Source organism: Hydra viridissima, unplaced genomic scaffold (genome assembly GCF_058129835.1).
Source record: "Hydra viridissima isolate aposymbiotic clone 2 unplaced genomic scaffold, HvirCarnegie_v1 scaffold_1, whole genome shotgun sequence".
Classification (NCBI taxonomy): domain Eukaryota; kingdom Metazoa; phylum Cnidaria; class Hydrozoa; order Anthoathecata; family Hydridae; genus Hydra; species Hydra viridissima.
In genome coordinates, this window is record NW_028324300.1 from 39376838 (window position 1) to 39395936 (window position 19099).

The following is a 19099-nucleotide window of genomic DNA, read 5'->3' on the forward strand; positions in this document are numbered from 1 at the left end:
ACTTTGCCAAATTTATGCAGTTATATCAATTTTTGAAGTTTTTCAGCTTCAAGCAATCAACTGTTGTATTTAAGTGGTTATCAGACTGGGGTATCCCTCTTTGAAGTTAAGGTGCATCTCTGATCAATAACATTGTTTTAGGTTACATGCACCTAGTTTGTCTCGGAGCAACGAAAATAATTTTGAATAAAAGTGACCCAACGCCGACCATTTGCATTCGATACTGAGTAAAATGTGTTGATCTCCTCGAAATAAAAGTTCTTTTTATTTAACTAGCAAAGTATGTGCAACACCACCCCACGCGTTGCGCTGTTTTTTCGATTTTATCTTTCGATCTCGCCAGTTTGTTTACTGAGTCTTCTAGAGGGTCTCGAAGCTTTCGCGCAGAGGGAAATAAACAAGAAATGTTATTGACAAAAATAAAAGAAAAATTACAAGAAAGTGATATGCTTCAAACAGTTTTCAAAGACAAGTTTGTGAAGTTAAGAGTATTTCTTTTCGATTATCCTTCAGTTAGGCGGCGTAAAATAAAAATACCCTTACGCTTTTTCAGTAGGGTCCTCCTACTTACAGAGGAGTTTTTTTTATAACATGAAACAAAAGAAAGAAAAACTTTACATAATTACATAATTACCATGGCATAATTAACATTATTTTTATAAACTTAAAACTTTAAAAGCATTACAAATTTCATCAAAGATAAAAAAATTATTATTATTGTTGTTTTAATTTTATTAACAAAAAAAAGTTATAAAAGTAAAAAAATCAAGATTTTGATTATTTTTAATGAACTAAAAAAAATTTTTTTTAAGTTTAATTTTTAAAGTTTTATGAATGAATTACTTTGATTTTGTCAAAAGAATGCAACGATGTAGGCTAAGCGCACCAACATTCATTAGTGGAAGAACACGAAATCTTAGGTCAAGACAATGATATATATTATCTAGATATCTAACTCGCGCTTCCGCAGTTAGTTAAAATAAAACGGGTACCAGCATTAAAAACTTAAAAAACATGCTTCACTTTTTCTTACGGAAATTTTGTGAAGTTTGACATCTAGTTAATATATATCATTGGGTCAAGACGACCCATTACGAGAAAACTGAAACTTTTATGATGTATCCAATATTGTAAGAGAAACAATGGCCGCTCTTAAAAGGCTTTCAATAAAGACACTTGCTAAATCATTTTTTATTGTGAAACATGGCGACTTCCTTTTTGATTAAATGCATTAAAAAATGCAATTAATGTTTATCGATGGATTTGTAAAAACTGCAAAAAGTGGCGAAGCGTTCGTGATGGTTCATTTTTTAGTTCTAGAGTAGACTGCCGCCTTGACAACTTCTATTTTATATCTATAGCTAGAGCCATAATGTACCACTGGCAGATATCCTGCATGAAACAGGCATCCAATGTAGTACAACACATAATACCGATTATACATTATAAATTATATTTTGAAGATCAACACCTTTTACATTTGTTACTTTGAAGCCAACACATATAATAAGTTTTCTACTCTATATAACAGAGTTAAAGTCGCTAAAATAAATATATTTAGTTTAATAGTCGCCATAAGTGTGCTATATATAGCACAATTATAGTAATTAGGCACATAAAAACACTTCAACACTACAACCACCCATAATTATTGGATCGCAGGCCCTTTCAGACGCCAAATTACAACAAAATGGTTTTAGCGTAAATTTCTTCCAATCACATTTTTTAAAATTTCGGCAATAGTTTTACCCATTTTCATTCCCATTTTAAAAAGTCGAAATTATCCACTGCGGAGTGGAGTTAGGGGGATTTTTTAAAGCAGCCTCTGAATCTGAGGTTTAAAACTTATAACTATATAATTGCTCAAAACCATTTAAATAACAAACAAGTGAAGTCATGTATGCCTATCCTTCCATATATATTTTTTTCGAATCAACACTTTATACCTAGTTTAACACACTAAAACATCAAGTATGGGAATTTCTTTAATGAAACAAGAAAAGTTTCTGATTTTATTTTTCTTAAAAAAAAAAATCAATGATGAGGTTCATTCAACAAATATAATTATTTTAATGCCACGCAGTTGTACGTCATTATCTCTTCGTTTGTCAAGTACTTAATGATTGTGGCTGATAATGGACCAAAAACGGACAGCGTAAACAATGCTTAACACATTCGCTGCCGGGCTATTTTAAACTATGCGTTATTTCTTTCCCGAGCCATAATTTTTTTCTCCAGTGCCGAAGTACTCGTAACACCATAATGAGTATAACTCATTGCGGTGACTACATCTTTTCAAGATGTAATTGAGAACTTGAAAGTTGTAATTAAGAAACGTAAGATGTAATTGAGAAATACAACATGTAGTTAAGAAGTCGCAAAATGTAATTAAGAAACACAACATGTAAATAAGAAATCGCAATATTTAATTTGAAACATATATTATAAGCTTTTCTCAATTACAACTTTCATCTTCTCAGTTAAATCTTACGTTTCTTAATTACAACTTTCGTCTTCCAAATTACATCTTTCGTTTGTTAATTACATCTTTCATATTCTAAATTACATATTGCGACTTTAAAATTACATTTTGTATTTCTCAATTACATCTTACGTTTCTTAATTACAACTTTCAAGTTCTTACTTACATCTTGAAAAGGCTTAGTAATGAAGCTTATTTTATGCATTATTATTATAGTGTTTCAATTTTTTTGCACATGCACATTGACAGTTATCATGAGTAAAAAAGGTAATTTATATTTTGTTTTCTTAATTCTAAATTGTTGTATTTTTTAGATTAGAAGCTAAAATATATTTGATATCTACATTATACTGTATGTTATTGAAAATGTGAAAAAAAATTAAAGTACACAATAAGATGTTTTTTAATACATTAAAAAACATTTTAGTGTGCACTTTGAATTTTTTACACAGTGTACTAATTAATGTGTTTTATAGTAGACGATAGCTCGTCTGACATTTTTTTCCCGTGAACTTTGGGAAGTCAGACGAGAAAACTTTGGTTATTTAAAAAAATGAATAACGGCGAAATATAAATACGTTTTACAGGTTTAAGGAAGGGGGTAATATGCCATTGCTGAGAGCTTTTAAAGCTTCTTTTTCGTAATCGTTCAAAAGTTTAATAAGAAATAAATCACAAACTTTTTTAAAAGCATACTTTATATTATCTTTTTCTTTTGTTATACTGCTGCTGAATAGCACTGATAATTTAACTAACTAAATTTTGGCGTATTGTAAGATAAACCCCCCGAAACTTTACGATATTTAATTAAGATCAGAGAAAAGCCGCAGGAACATATTTGTTCCGGTAGATGAAAAATTGCATTAGCGCAAAAACCAAAGTTTTCTCGTCTGACTTCCCAAAGTTCACGGGAAAAAATAGTCAGACGAATTATCGTCTAGTTTTATAGATGTTTTATTTTATGATTTGCCAACTACGAGTATTCTCGTAGTTGGCAAATAAATGACGCCAACTTACTACGAGTATACTCGTAGTTGGCAGCGAAAGTGTTAAAATGTCAACTGGACATTTTAAGCATTCATCACTTTTTGAACAAAATTGTAATTCACTTAAACAGCATTTGTTCCTTTACTGCTTTGCCATTTGAAAGATAATTGTAAAGTAAGTAAAGAGCTTCATCCCAATTCGGACATTAATCACCATTTTATTTTCTCTGAGGGTTATTTTGGTTGCTATGGAAACAACAGGAATTAAATAACCAAATTTATGCGAAATCAATCAAAATAATTGGGCTTGAAAAAACCTTGATTTGAAAACAACTGAAAATTTCTAGAAACAAAACATTAGCTGATTATCTTCAGCAAGTCTTTTTTTTTACAAAAAAAAAAAAAAAAAAAAAAAAATAAAACTGTTGTCCTCCTTCGAGAGAAAAAAAATGTCCACCGTTCGAAGCTTTTAAAAAATTCGTAAAGATTTTGTTTTTCGATTTTCTGAGTTCCAATTTTTTTTTTCGTTGACATTAAAAAAAACTTTCCGTTCTAAAAAATGATCGAATCTCATCTTAAAAACTCGAATATTTTTTTTCATAACAGTTACCATTGACGACAACAAAAAAACAATCTATTTCTTAAAATATTTCCATTATTATAATATTAATACATAAAATTACACTGTATTATCATAATTCCGTGATTTTTTGAAGTATATTAAAACATCAAATTATAATATTATTACAGTTTTTGAAGTAAAAAAACTTTCAGTTTTAATATACAACAAATATTCGCAACCAAAACTCCAAATAAAAATGAAATTCTTTCCATTTTTTTTCCACCTTTCATGTTTTAAAAGAAAATTGTTTTTTTCTTTTTAAAATTACTTTATATTTCATTTCATAAATAATTCTCACATTATTTATACATTTTACATTTTTATTTAACAAATTAAAAATATTTAAACAATCAAAAGTAATTCTTATCACTTCAACTTTTTCAACTCTTCGATGTTAAAAAAACTTTCTTGTGTTACATATACTTTTTACATATTTACATTTGTATTTATTTTTTATTTAACATATTAAACATTTTTCGTGTTTCTTACTTTAAACTCTTCGATGTTATCAAAATATTCTCCACGGTACGCGATCATCAACGCCTTGAAGTTCAAATCACGAAGCGATTCACAAATGTCGTCGATGAAGTTCGTGTCTTTGTGAAGGTTAAGATATAATATTTCAGCGAGTCGAATCCACGGAAGGACAAAACGTTCAAACTCGTTAATTGATACGAAAGTACTATAGCTAATTATTATCAACCGCTCAATCTTATGTGTCGGTGTCCATCCATCGATCTTCACTGGACACCATAACCAGACATCACGAACGTTGGTCGAACATAAAGTGACAAGCTTTTTCTCATCCTCAGATAAAATGTTTTTCTCAACACGTAATTCATTCAACTTGCATCCTGCGGCAGAAAATTTCTCCATGAAATATTTAAAATGTGAAACTTCATGAGCAGTTGTTCCATTGAATACATGAATCCTCCACTTTTGTTCATCGATTGATTTTTTCAAGTCCTCGGTAATTGACGCCTGCGCTTCAAAGAAGCACTTGATGAATATCTCTTCAGTGTCATCTGAAGAAGAAGAAGAATAACAACATATTAATATTATTATTAATATTTATTTGCAACAACAATTACTCAAGACAATCAACTTTAAACATTTTGAAAACACGATATCGTGTTTAATAAAAGTAAAACGGATATGATTTTGTATATCGAACAGATTAAATCAATCCGAAAGATCACGAATCAATTCCAAAAATACTTTTTATTTCATAAATATTTACTAAACAAATAAATAAGTTACGAAATAAAGAACTAAAATATTTTATGAAACTTGTCGTACGCAGTTTTCAAACTTTGGTCGCTTTATAACCAATAGAAATACGAATAACAAATAAGCCAATCAGATGCTTACTCAAAAGCATTGAAAGAGCGCGCAAATTGATTTTAAAGTCGCGTGAGATTTTTGATGCAAAATGACTTACTTTTGAAATGAGATAAAAATATTTCGCTTTCTATTTCTTTGCTTTAGCAACGAAAAATATTAAAAAGTAAACGAAAGCACGTCAATTAGAAGCGGTAAAAGTCGATTAAAATTGTCAAAACGGTTAGAAAATACATTTTTAAAATTTTCAAACGAAAAGTATCGCATAAGAATTTCATGGTCATCTACTTTTAAACTTTCAAACTAGTTTTGAAGAGAAAAAGTATCAAATAATCTTTTTAACAAAACCAAAAAAACACAATTTTACAACTTCAATCAAAGAAATACTACGTCATTGTTTTAGATGAACTTTTTATCGCTTTTTACCTAAAATCTCAACTTAAACAAATATATTATTATAATAAATTATTCTGCTCAAAATTAATTCTAGCATTATACATAAGAATAAAGTCATGAACACTTACTTTTTTCACACCGCTCGTTCAGAAATAATTGTTTACAAGAAAATAAAGTTAGCGATTTTCATCCACGAAACAACTCAACACCTGCGGCGATGCTCTCGTTTGAAAAACGTTCGTTCGCTCATAATGGTTTTTGAAAATCCACCAGAGTGTGAAAGTTTCAGTTGTAATTGAAAATTCGAATCAACGTTCGAATTTTCTACTACAACTTAAAACCTCATTCTTGTTTAATTTTGTGGAAGCGTTTAAAGTTCTGTTAAAATGCAGTTAGAAATCGCTCTCTTCACTCTAATTGTCATGATTAGGGTTTCTCAAACGGTTCCCGGAGGTAAAAAACCACCCCGTTATCCCGGAATTTCAACGAAATTTCCCGGGAATCCCGGTAATTTTTTAAAACATTTTAAACATTTATAAAGATTTTAAAAATATTATTACTCAAAATTTGAGTACAAATTACTTCCTTTTCGCTTTTGTAAATTTCTATAAAAATTAGGAAGATATATTATAAAGGCCAATTGAATCACCAATATTTTGCAGTTTTGGTTTGTGTCTAAAATAGATAAAATATTATTATTGAATTTGATTTATGAATAGATTTGATTTACTTATTTAAATTTTGTATGTTGTAACTTACAGCATATAAAGCTTAAATAAACAAACCAAATCCATTTATAAATCAAATTCGATAATAATATTTTATCTATCTTAGACACAAAACAAAACTGCAAAATATTGGTGACTAGTCTAATAAATAATCACAATTGCAAGAAATTACAATGAATAAAGGGGATTCCCTGATATGTTAAATATAAAATGACTACGGACAAGTTACAAATACTTGTACGTGCAAAAAAAGTAATTAGTCACGCATAAAAGTTGGTAGTTAGAAAGTAAAGTAATTAGTAACGTTAAGAAAGAAGTTTGTATGTAAAAAATAAAATAAGTGAAAAAACAAGTAAGTGAAGTTTAAAATATATGTTTAGTTATTACAACTAATTTAAAATAATTTAACTACAATCAGCACACTAATTCGGGATTTTTATTGTAAGTAATATATTTTTATATTTTAGTATATTTTTATCTATTTAATTAATAGGATAATGAATATACCGCATCATGTCAAGTGGATCTAAAGCAAGGCAAAATTTTACCAAAGAAAAAAACACAGAATCTGCCACTTGTAATTTATGTAAAATAACAACGTGTAAAGGATTTTCAAGTGGTCTTCTTCGTTATTTAAAAAATTTTCACATGGAAGCAAAGCCGCCGAGAGGAGGTGGACGGGGAAGATTCCCGGGGCCCCGCGTGTGCACAATCAACTTTTTAAAGTAATTTTTTAAAATATTTAGATAGTTTTGACTTTTAAAAGATTTAATTAACTTTTATTTTTCATTTTCAATGACCAGAGTACGCTTCTTTTGGTCCTGGGTATGTAATTAATCATAATGAGGGCCCCTTAAGAGAACTTCCCCGGGGCCCGAAATTTCTCTCGGCTGCTATGCATGGAAGTCAAAATTGAAGAAACAAAAAAAAGACCAAACGAAGAAACAAATTTTGAAGTTAGAAATACTCAACCTAAAATTACGTCATTTATAAAAAAGGAATCTATTTGATTTGCGGCTGTAGATGGCTTTTCACGGTGCATAGGAACATACTCTAAGACCTTGCAACACATCCCCAGAAACTTTATTATTGATTATCATTAGAAAACGTTTCCTCGTTCAAAAAACGTAAACGACAACTTTTTTTAGTGGGGGCCTGGGGAGAAAACACATATTTTAGGGCAGTGCCCAGGAATTTAGTTGTTCAAGATAGGTAACTAAGAAGCATGTGGCATACTCAAATTTTTAGTATGTTGATACTGGTAGCAAATGAGGATGACTTGCAAAAAATTAAGGTAATTGGAGCTAAACCAAGCCCGCCCCGATCCCTAACTGCCCCCTTCCTAGAACTAAGTCTCCTTTAATCGTAAAAACTTTTTTTTTGTTCTATCATAAACTAGATCAAAATTCATCGACAGATTTCAAATTTCATCAAAAATTCTCTTTTCGTTTAAGACTTATAACAATGCAAAGCTTAAAATTACCCCCTGAAATAACTTTTAATGGTCTCAACTTTCAAATGAAAAATTTTTTTTTGATGTAATTTGAAATCTGTCGATGAACTTTGATCTAGTTTAATATAAAATAAGCAAAAAATTGAAAAGTGTTTTTTGGAACCATACCCTTGGGGGATTTGGGGGATTCTCTCGAACACAACAAAATCGAGCCCATGCCCCATATTTAGGTTTTCAGAAATGTTTGTGATAGATTTATCAATTTTTTTTTTAAAGTTTTTAAAAATTTTTGTTTAACAGTGAAATTTACAGACGGATAAATAATTTTTATTACTTTCTATTAACATTTTTATTGAAATAAAAACAAAGCAAAGCAACCTTTAATTATTAACAATTAGTAAAAGCTAGTAGTTGCTAATTGTTAACAGTTGCATAATAACTCTTTGCACGCGTTGATATACGAACTGAAAACATGTTTTTAGCCGTTGTAGTGACATGTGTTTATAACAATTATATTGACATTTGATTGATATGACCGATATATCATGCTAATATTATCAATCCATATCAGAAGTTTTTATTTGAAGCATTCATTTAAAATGCCTTAACATGCAAAAGAACATAGTGATTTTGTAAAAAAATTTTGCATTTGCTGCTTCAGGAAAGGCACGAATTTAAGACCAATAAATAATCCTGAAACAACTTATTTAAATCTAAATAAAAAGAAAAATGACTACTCAAACCTTATCAAAACTATATTCTGAAAAGATTATTCAGCGGATAATCCTGACCTTCCTACCATGCTTTGCTCAAAATGTAGAAAAAGGCTTGCAGGGACTGATCCTTACTTCATTATGCGGCCGTGTTATGAAGGTAATTATAATTATATTGATGTTTAATTTACTTCATTTAAAATTTAGTTTCGCTGTTTTAGTTATTATAGTTGCTATACATGTGCTATAAAATTTAGACCTTAATACCAGAGTTATTAGAGGGAAAAAATGTGAATGTTTTATTTGTGAAAATGGGCGCAAATCAAAAATGGAAAAAGTTTTGGCCCCTACGTGTTTCGGGAAAGCTTGTTTATCAAGGCGCTGAAGATGTTTCAAATAAACCTGCAGAAAGACTAGTTTGTCAACATTGCTATGCCCAAGTGGGACAAGGAATTCCACATCCCTGTACAAAATTAGAAAGACAAAAGAATTTGACTGCCATTGTAAAATCAACATCCCCAACAACGCAAGGAAAAGTTCTGTCCAGCTCTACCAAAGATTTCAGCACAAATGTCTCAGAGAACAACTTAGCTTTGAAAACCTTTGGTCCGAAGCAACTCACTGTCTCTTTCGGAAAGACTGAGGTTAAGAAACCTTTCTTTTCTTTAGATAAATTGAACAAACTTCAATTAAAACTACATTCTAGGTAAGTTTTTGTTGCTTAAAAATACTTTTAAAAATAAATTTATGAGTTTAAAGCCAATTTTTGTAATAACTTTATTATGATTTCTAAGAAATCGCAACATGATTGAAGTTGCACGATTTCTGAGAAGTGAGGCAGGACGAAAAAGTGTGGAATCTGGTTTCAATATTAAACTGATTGAGAACAACGAATTGGAAAATTATTCAATTGTGATAAACTCCCATTGCTATTAGAATTAAAGGAAAGCGAAGAGGTAAGTAAACTATTTCCAAAAAAAAATTTTTATAGCTAGATTGCAATATTTGTATTATTCATTTTGATTTTTTATGAATGTGTAGTTGGCAGAAAAAGATACTCCTATTGTGTATTGCAATGACATTGAAGAACTCGTAGCAATGGTACTTCATCACAGAAGTCAAGAAACAAATGATGTTGATATCAAATTAGGTGTAGATGGAGGGCAGGGATTCCTAAAAGTTACACTGTCAATAACCCTAAAACCAGAGTTAAAAAATAATAAAATTCCAGAGAAACTGAGCAAGTGTGTTGGATATGCGTGCAAAGATTTTAAAGATTCAAGCGTCCACACACTATTATATTAGCCATTTGGCCTTCATTGAACGAAAAATACCGTAATTTGCGGTTAATATTGGATAAGTTAAACATTTCATCCTTAGATTACACAGTATCTGAAGATCTAAAGGTTTTGCTTCAAATGGTTAGAAAACAAACTGCAACATCAAAACACCCTTGTCCGTATTACATGACGTCATCTCCTGACTTTCAAAAAGCTGATCATTATACTCTAGAGTCTTTGTGTACATTGTACGACCAATCGATGGCTGATGGTGCAAATTTAAAAAAAGCAAAAAAGTAAACTAATGTTGTAACCCCCCTTTATTAACAGGCAACAAAAACAAAAAAATACTAGAACTTGTAAATATTCCTGGACTACATATACTGCTAGGTGTTGTAGACAAAATTTTAAAAGAGATTGAAAAAAATTTGAAAACAAGGAGTGTGGTTTACAGTTTGTTAACCAATATCTGTCTAAAATAAACATCTGCAGAGTGTCCTACCCTGGGCAGCATCGTTTGGAAGGCAATGCTTGTCATAAATTGCTTAAAAACATAGACAGCTTTGAACTGTTTTTTCAAGAGTTTAGTCTTGGAGTTTCCGCTGCCAAATATATTAAGGTACTTAGAGATTTTGAAAAAATAGTCCATGGAAATTTTGGAAAATAATTAAGCTCCACGTATGTTAAAGATCTAGAGGAGTTCTCTACGAGCTATAGAAATCTAAGGGCTACAATTCTTTTGAAGGTACACATAATTGAGCAACATGTTATTGAATTTATCAACATGAAAGGTGGAGTCTTTGGTATGATAAATAACTTTTAAATTTGATTAAAAATAATTTATAATCTTAGTAATTAAATACTCTATTTCAACAGTTGAATAGTGGAATTTGCATAATTTACGACGAATATTTATTAAATAAACTTGCATTTCTTTTGTACTTCTACTATTCTATAGGCTTAGGTTACTGGACTGAACAAGCTCTCGAATCGATTCATCAGGATTTCAATCAATTTTGGCGAATGAGAAAAGTTGGAGAGCACAGCCCAAACTATATAGAGGCGCTGAAAAATGCGGTTGTTGCTTACAACTACAAGCACTTTTAAAGTAGCTTTCTATTTGCAGGAATGTAGTTTGTAAAAAGAAAACTGTTAAATCTCCTATGAACAAACTTTTAGTATGACTTTGAAATGTAAAATATCAATTATAATGTAACCATAAAAATCAGAGTTTATTTTTTTTTTTACTGTAATAAATAATTGTAGCAAACCCTTCTCGACCCCTAATAGCCCTCCCAAGGGTATGGTTCCAAAAAACACTTTTCAATTTTTTGCTTGTTTTATATTAAACTAGATCAAAGTTCATCGACAGATTTCAAATTGCATCAAAAAAAAATTTTTTGTTTAAAAGTTGAGACCATTTAAAGTTATTTCAGGGGGTAATTTTAAGCTTTGCATTGTTATAAATCTTAAACGAAAAGAGATTTTTTGATGAAGTTTGAAATCTGTCGATGAATTTTGATCTAGTTTATGATAGAACCAAAAAAAAAATTTTTACGATTAAAGGAGACGTAGTTCTAGGAAGGGGGCAGTCAGGGATCGGGGCGGGCTTGGTTTAGCTCCAATTACCCTAATTTTTTGCAAGTCATCCTCATTTGCTACCAGTATCAACATACTAAATATTTGAGTACGCCACATGCTTCTTAGTTACCTATCTTGAACAACAAAATTCCTGGGCACTGCCCTAAAATATGTGTTTTCTCCCCAGGCCCCCACTAAAAAATGTTGTTGTTTACATTTTTTGAATGAGGAAACGTTTTCTAATGATAATCAAAAATAAAATTTCTAGGAATGTGTTGCAAGGTCTTAGAGTATGTTCCTATGCACCGTGTGCTGCTACGAAAAGCTCAAGATATATCAATAGACCTTTATGTCATTCTTAGAATAGACTTTAATGCCATTTACAAAAAACAGCGTTTACAAGCCGAAAGGTGCTTTTCTCATAAAAATGGAAAAATCCTTTTCAAATAGTTAAATAAGAATTATTCAAATAAATGAGTTTAAAAGTAATTTTCAAAACTGTCATTAAACGTAGACAAAGTTTAATATTTTTTTTCTCAATCCTACTAAAGTTGATAATTTATACTCCTGTTGCTTTATTTGCATTATTTTATCATCAAATATAAGATATCCTAAACATTTTCTATATATTGAATGTTTAGACTTTAAAACAGGAATGGTCACGGTGCTGCTTCTAGGTGCTTTGGAGTTTAAGGATGGGTTTAAGGATATACATGCATATCTACATTATGAACACGCGTTGCTTAGTCTTCTATCAGCTGTTAATAGTAATGTGAGGAAGGTAATTCTAGTAAAACAAGATGCCGTTTAAAGCAATACCACCCAAAGACATTAATTAATATTTTACAATAACGAATAAAAAATGAAAAGACGCCAACGCCCAAAAACATTAGAACCGATATAAAAAGGTGGAGTGAGAAATATAAAAAGATTAGAAGAGATTAGAAGAAAAGAGATTAGAAGAGATTAGAAGAAAAGAGATTAGAAGAGAAAGATTAGATAAAGAGTCTGAGGGTCGAAAAGGATCGGAGAAGGTGAACGGGGTTCGATGGGTGAACGGGGAGATACAAAAACAGAAGTGTAAGTTGAAGTTAGGGTTAGTTGGAGTCAGTCAGTGAATGCTGAATAAAAAAAAGAAATACGAAAAGAGTTTTGATTGATTTTATAAAAGGAGTTTAAAAGATATAGCATTTATAATTTTAAGTGGAGAAATTTTTTATTAAAGATTACGGAACATTAAAAGAAAAGAATTATTATTATCACAGATTTTTTTGACTCAAATTGATTCGTAAAACACTAGAAATTTCTTAAAATTTAGCCTGAAGGGTGGTTCCACAATTATTTAGTGATTCAGAGAGACCACTACCTGTAACTTTAGTGATTGCTAAAAAAATAGCAACCGCTTATCAATAACTTTATTACTTTTACTTATCTTCCAACATTTTTTTTTAAGATCTAAAAAAAAAACAATTTTTTTTTTGTTCAATAAAAAAATGCGCAAAAATCTACTAAATAGTAAAAATTTCCTTTCCCAAAATTTAATATTGTTTATTAGCAAAACTAATATTTTCTGGCTGTTTTTTAAGTATCAGTTTAAGCATAAAGTTAAAGAATAATTGAGCTCTAATTATTTTAACTACTGTTCCAAATACCAATATCTTTAATAGTGATATTTGAAAACACGTTTAAATTCTTATTGGCTGTATTTATTTTTTTACTGCGTACTCATTTAATTATTTGTCTTTTAATAGATTTAAAAAATCTAAATATTCCACAATAAACTTAATCTGCAACCTGATAAAAAGAAAACAGAATTTGCTGACAAAAAGATTGAGATGGAAAGCAATTTTCTATAACAACAAACATTTAAAGAATAAACAAAACAATAGATCTGAAACTTTCGAAATTAATATTGAGAAATACCCTCAACAAGTTAAAGAAATGGCAGCTTCTAGTTTATTATTTTATAGCCAATAATTACCAGTAATTTCTTTTTCAAACCAATCGAAATCTCCCACATGGCGACCATTAATAGATTTACTAACTACACGAATATCTAAAATAAAAAATTAAAATTTAAGAAAAATTAAAGCAATACATGAATTATATAATACCTAAAAATATTGTACATAAATAGATGAAATAATTACAAAAACAAGAATTATAGAAACTTAGGTTCGTCAGTGAAGATTCTATTCTAAAAACAGGATTGGTCACGGTGCGGCTACAAAAAAGCTAAAGAAATATCAATAAACCTTTTCAACTTTGTACAACATCATTGAATATTTTTCCTGAAAAACTAACATCGAATAACAACCTGTTCAACTAAACTATATTAAAAAGTTACCAAATATTCTTCTTTGAAATTTACAAAAAAAAAAAAAGACATTCTATTTTTCATTTCACCCATCATGAGTAAAATATCAAAAAAAGATTTCTTGAAGGAACTCTCAAACAAAACTGAAACATTTAAACTGTTATATTTAAAACCTTTTTTGAACTCTTGTTATGTTTTCAGGGGAAGAAACTTTACGATAAATACAGCCCAGTTTGAGTTCAGATTCGAAGCGTCGGTTTTAAAGGGAACAATTCAGTTCAACAAGTCGATAAAAATACAGAATAGAACTGTTAGGCTCGAAACAAACCCCATTTGAAATGAAAAACAAGTTGAAAACAGATTATATTTTTTGTTAGCGAAAATTGAAATACGTGACCTCAAAAAACTAATCAATAATGAGTTAAATAACGATAAAAACATAGTAGCTACTAAGCTACTTAGCTCAACTGGATGTGCTTTCCTCAAAAGCATTTATATAAAATATTGTATTACACCCTGTTATATAAAAAACAGTGTTTACAAACCGAAAGAGCAGGGATGACAGCGATTAGTTTACTTTAAGTGGTAAAGTTTTTTTTATCGTAAGAAATTGTTTAAAAGAGAAAAAACAACAAGAGACTTCGCAGAGAAGAAAACAAAGAGCTAAAACCCTATTCTATCAATCTATTTTAACCTAATATCCTTTTTTCAAGTGCTGCTTTCTGTTAGCAATATTCGAAATCGAACATATTTTGCAACTGAAACTTTATGAACTTAAAACCAAGATGAATGCAGCGATTAAACGTCAAAAACTGATGTTGAACTTAAAGCGTTTCTAAGGCTCTAATAGCTCTGAGTGATTGCTTTTAGCTGCAATTTGACTAACGCAATTTTTTTTTTTATAAATTTAAGAAGTCAATGTCACCAGGTGCTGATGAGTTTAAGGATGGATATGTTATAAACATGAGTTGCTTAGTTTTCTATTAGCTGTTAACATCAGATACCCATTTTACACAAATTTTAAACCACTGTACTTTTTAAATGGAAGCTTGTTTTTATCTGAAAACACCGATTGTTACAAATGTGAGAAGTGAGTTTTCGATTTTGTACAATTAGTACTTTTCATCCAGGTAGATTTTTCAGTTTGTAAACATTTGAAAACGGCATTTGCGAGGAGTGGTTCACGTGGTGTTTACCAAGTGTTGTTTTTACTTCTATTTCATTTTGGTTTTATAAATTTTTGTGCTGTTTTTTACTTTTTTTTTTTAGAATCAAGGTGCAGGAAAACTTTATAAACTATTTCATGCCTTTTGGTTATCAAATATGCATAACATTTGCTAATTGCATTTGTATGTATCAAATTTGATACAATTGCCGTTTAAGTTTGAAAGCTTTTTCAAAAAGGTTCAAGTTTTTTCTTTTATTCATTTAAACAAATATAGAAAAAAGTTTTATTGTATGTTTGTTTAGATGAATGAAAATAAAAAGATAACTGTCTCTGATATTTTAAACTATGTATTTGATGGAGAAAGTGATTTTGGGGAGAGTGATGAAAGTGACAATGAGTTTGATTTGGAAAATGATGAAGCCAATACTAATATTGAAGAAGTAAGTGAGAATGAATATGATTCAACAAGTGGTGATGAGCCATTAGCATGTATAGCATCAAGACCAGTTGAGAATGCTAATGAGACACCTATTAACAAAAATAATGCTACACCAACTACTTTTATATGGAGAAGTAAGAACTTTGAACCCCTAGATGACGTAAACTTCAAGGAGCCTGGAATGACACCAACACCAGATATGGAAAAAACACCCTTTCAATATTTTAAATTGTTTGTTTGTGATGAGATGCTGAAAAACACCACAGAGCAAACAAATATTTATATTTTGCAATCAAAAGGTACAGAAAAAAGCATACTAAGAAAGGATATTGAGAAGTTTATTGGTGTATTTCTCAGGATGGGTTTGGTAAGGCTCCCAAGTCGAAGATCATATTGGGAAACATTTATGACCTATGATGGGGTTTCTTCAGTTATGGGAAGGAACAAATTTGAAATGATTCTTTGGAATATTCATTTTGTAAACAGTTTAGAAAAAGCCGAGGAAGAAAAAGCAAATGACCGCATATGGAAGTTACAAACATGGGTGAAAGAGCTTCGCCAAAACTTTCTGAGAGTTTTACCAGAAGAGTTTCACGCTGTTGATGAGATAATGGTTCCTTTTAAAGGGAAGTCCCTACTGCGTCAGTACTTGCCTAAAAAGTCACATAAGTGGAGGTTCAAGCTTTGGGGTCGTAGTGGCATTTCAGGTTTTTTGTATGACTTTGATATTAATCAAGGGAAGTTAAAAAGCATTTCTGATATAAGTTTAGCTGTCAGTGCAGATCTAGTACTCAATTTGACTTCTTCACTGCCTGATAAACACAACTTCAATAATGTTTGAATAGTTTGATAGTCGAATTGAGGAAGCGTAACATTTATTTTGTAGGAACAATTAAAGGTTCACAAATAAAGAAGACACTTCTTCATTCGTGAACCTCTAACTGTTGAGTGTAATTATTTATCTTTATTCCTTAAATTCCCTGGCCCTACAATTTGAGTATCTACAATCATTTGAAATCTGCTTCAACTTAGGATGTTAAATAGGCTAGAACACTTAAGATAAAGTCAAAAAAATTAAAGTTGTTTAAAATATTAGTACAATTATGCCCGTTGTATCAGATTTGATACAACTCAAAAAAGTGCATTGACGTCGTTTTTATGACAAGGAAAATTTTTCCCACTTTTCTATAGCAAGTAGGATTATTTGTACCAAAAATCAGAACTTTTTGAGCATTTTATACTGCTTTGGGCATTTAAGGGTTAAAAGAGCTGAGGATAATCGGAATCTTATTGCTGCAGTCATTTTAGCGATACTAATGAACAGGTTATTAACTCCATAAATTTGATTTGTTCATAATTTGACATCACTTTGATATAATCAATTCGAAATTAAAATATTTTGATAAATCGCGAGGTTAGAATTATTTTGTTTTATCTCCCATTTTAAACGTTGGGAGAAAATGAGTTGTTAATTTTAGTTAGAAATGATTACTTTTATTTCGTTTTATCATATTCATTTTATTTTATTATTATATATTGTTTTATTATATTCATTTTATTTTATTATTATATATTGTAATATTTCGTTTTATTATATTATTACATATATTGTTTACGTTATATTATTATATATATTATATCGTGTTGTTTCGTTTACGTTTTATTGATTGGTACTACGTAGCGTTTTGGATAATTTTTGATAAAAGCTACTCGCTTTCAGAATATTTTCTTATAATTTGCTATCTATTTGCTTAGTTTCCAAATTATAGCATCTTACTTTAATTCAACGAGAGGTAAATTAAGATTTTCAAAATTTTTCAAGCACATGCACGGCGTCTTCTCCATTCTTAATTAAGTATTGATGAATAGGAAATAGGTGGCCCACAGCTTTATGTCTTACGGGAAGACAGAATGTTTCAGTTTAATGGAGAACAGGGTTAGAAGGGTGCAATTTTTGATTTAGAGGGGCTGCTATGTTTTTCTCTTTTCTTAATTTTATGTGGTTTTCCAAAATTAAGTCGCTAAATAAATGGAAGGATTTATTTTTAAAGAAATAGATATTTCTCACTTTAGTTTCTTTTTTTTTTCCCTCTTCTTATATGTTAAAGGGAGACATTTCCGTAAAACTCTACAGGTGAGGAGGTGGGTGGGGGAGGGGTATTTTTGGAGAGAGAGAGAGAGAAGTTGTTTTGACTAAAGTGTTTCGATTAAACTTGAATAAGAAGTTATAAGGGTGTATTGCCATCTAGAGTTGATCTACTGATAAGGCCGAACGAAGGCGATTTCCGAAGGCTAGTAAAGTAAAACACAAGTGTATTTGATTCTATTTCTCACACGAGAAATATTTCAATTAATGTTTACAGTTTCAAACTTATTAGAAAAATGAAATTTTTTCAATATAATCATTTTTCTATGATCTAATGCATATTGCTAACCTATCGATACATAACAAATTCATAAATAATAACTATTTTCCAGCAATTTAACAAAATAATGAAACTGACACTGAAAAGAAAAACTCACAAAATAGAAACTATTTTAAAATTAAAGTTTACTACAAAACGACGCTGACAAATAAAACTGACGAAACGATCCATCTAACTAGATAACAAACGCAACTGAAAATAACATCGTTTACACTACAATTAGTAAAATACTAAATCTTTATCAATTACTGAGTAATCGAATTCATCAATTATTCTAAATTTGTGGCAAGTGAACGAATCGAAGAAATTTTCTCGAAAATAAAGCAATCACATCAATTATCAATGGGTTAACCATGTAAAAATTTCCATAAACAAATTTAAATAATTCTTACCATTAAATGGGTAAATAGGTTCTCGAAGGAAGGCTAAAAAAAAAGGGCAGTATATAAAATTTTATCTAAGAAAAAACTTCTTGTTTAATGAAGAAAGAAAGAAGTCGGAGGAGAAACAAATTTAAATAATTTATCCTATGCCCAGCAAAAATTCAAAAAGTGAAACTTATGTTTTGGCTTAAGCAATAAATACTCATTCCGAAGTGACAAAGAACCCAAATTTTTTTCCATATTTCAATTGTTATTGTCTTGTAATAATGTTGAAAAGTCAGATTTGGTGTTTTTTGTTACGGTCAAAAACGATAAAAAAACTTTAAAACGCTACCTGCCTCTGAAAAGCTTATAGATGTCTTTTTTCACATTAAGATATTTTTAATTTATTTTATTTTTTTTTTTTTTAAATAGATTTTAGAATTTAGAAGCAAAAAACAGATACTTTTACAGTAAATAAAAAAGTAATGCTTTTAGAAGATATTCATATTTCTTGACATACTAGTCAAAAAAAAAAAAAACATAATATATATCCACACAAAAAAAACTCAGCTATATATAATTCTGTATGTATGTATGTATGTATGTATGTATGTATGTATGTATGTATGTATGTATGTATGTATGTATGTATGTATGTATGTATGTATGTATGTATGTATGTATGTATGTATGTATGTATGTATGTATATATGTATGTATGTATACACACTAACATACATATATGCAGGGTGGTGCAAAAGTTTCTAAACTCTGGTGTCTTGAAATAAAAACTCAGAAAAAT

The 19099-nt window shown here is 29.8% G+C and overlaps 2 protein-coding genes and 1 pseudogene across 2 annotated transcripts in view; 1 reads left to right on the plus strand and 2 right to left on the minus strand.

The window, feature by feature from the left end:
- LOC149894923 (uncharacterized) overlaps positions 1-19099 on the minus strand; it is a 156838-nt gene that overhangs the window by 58885 nt on the left and 78854 nt on the right. The window lies entirely within an intron of this gene.
- The window catches only part of LOC149894929 (uncharacterized), a 127249-nt gene continuing 112690 nt past the window's right edge, over positions 4541-19099 (minus strand). Inside the window, exons 9-11 of the mRNA XM_090076758.1 lie at positions 18325-18357; positions 13564-13638; positions 4541-5115 (exon numbers count right to left, since the gene is read on the minus strand). Of these exons, the coding sequence (XP_089932884.1) occupies positions 4556-5115; positions 13564-13638; positions 18325-18357 (668 nt within the window). The 3' untranslated portion in view covers positions 4541-4555. The remainder of the gene's footprint in view (positions 5116-13563; positions 13639-18324; positions 18358-19099) is intronic.
- On the plus strand, positions 8608-11108 carry LOC145190448 (uncharacterized; annotated as a pseudogene).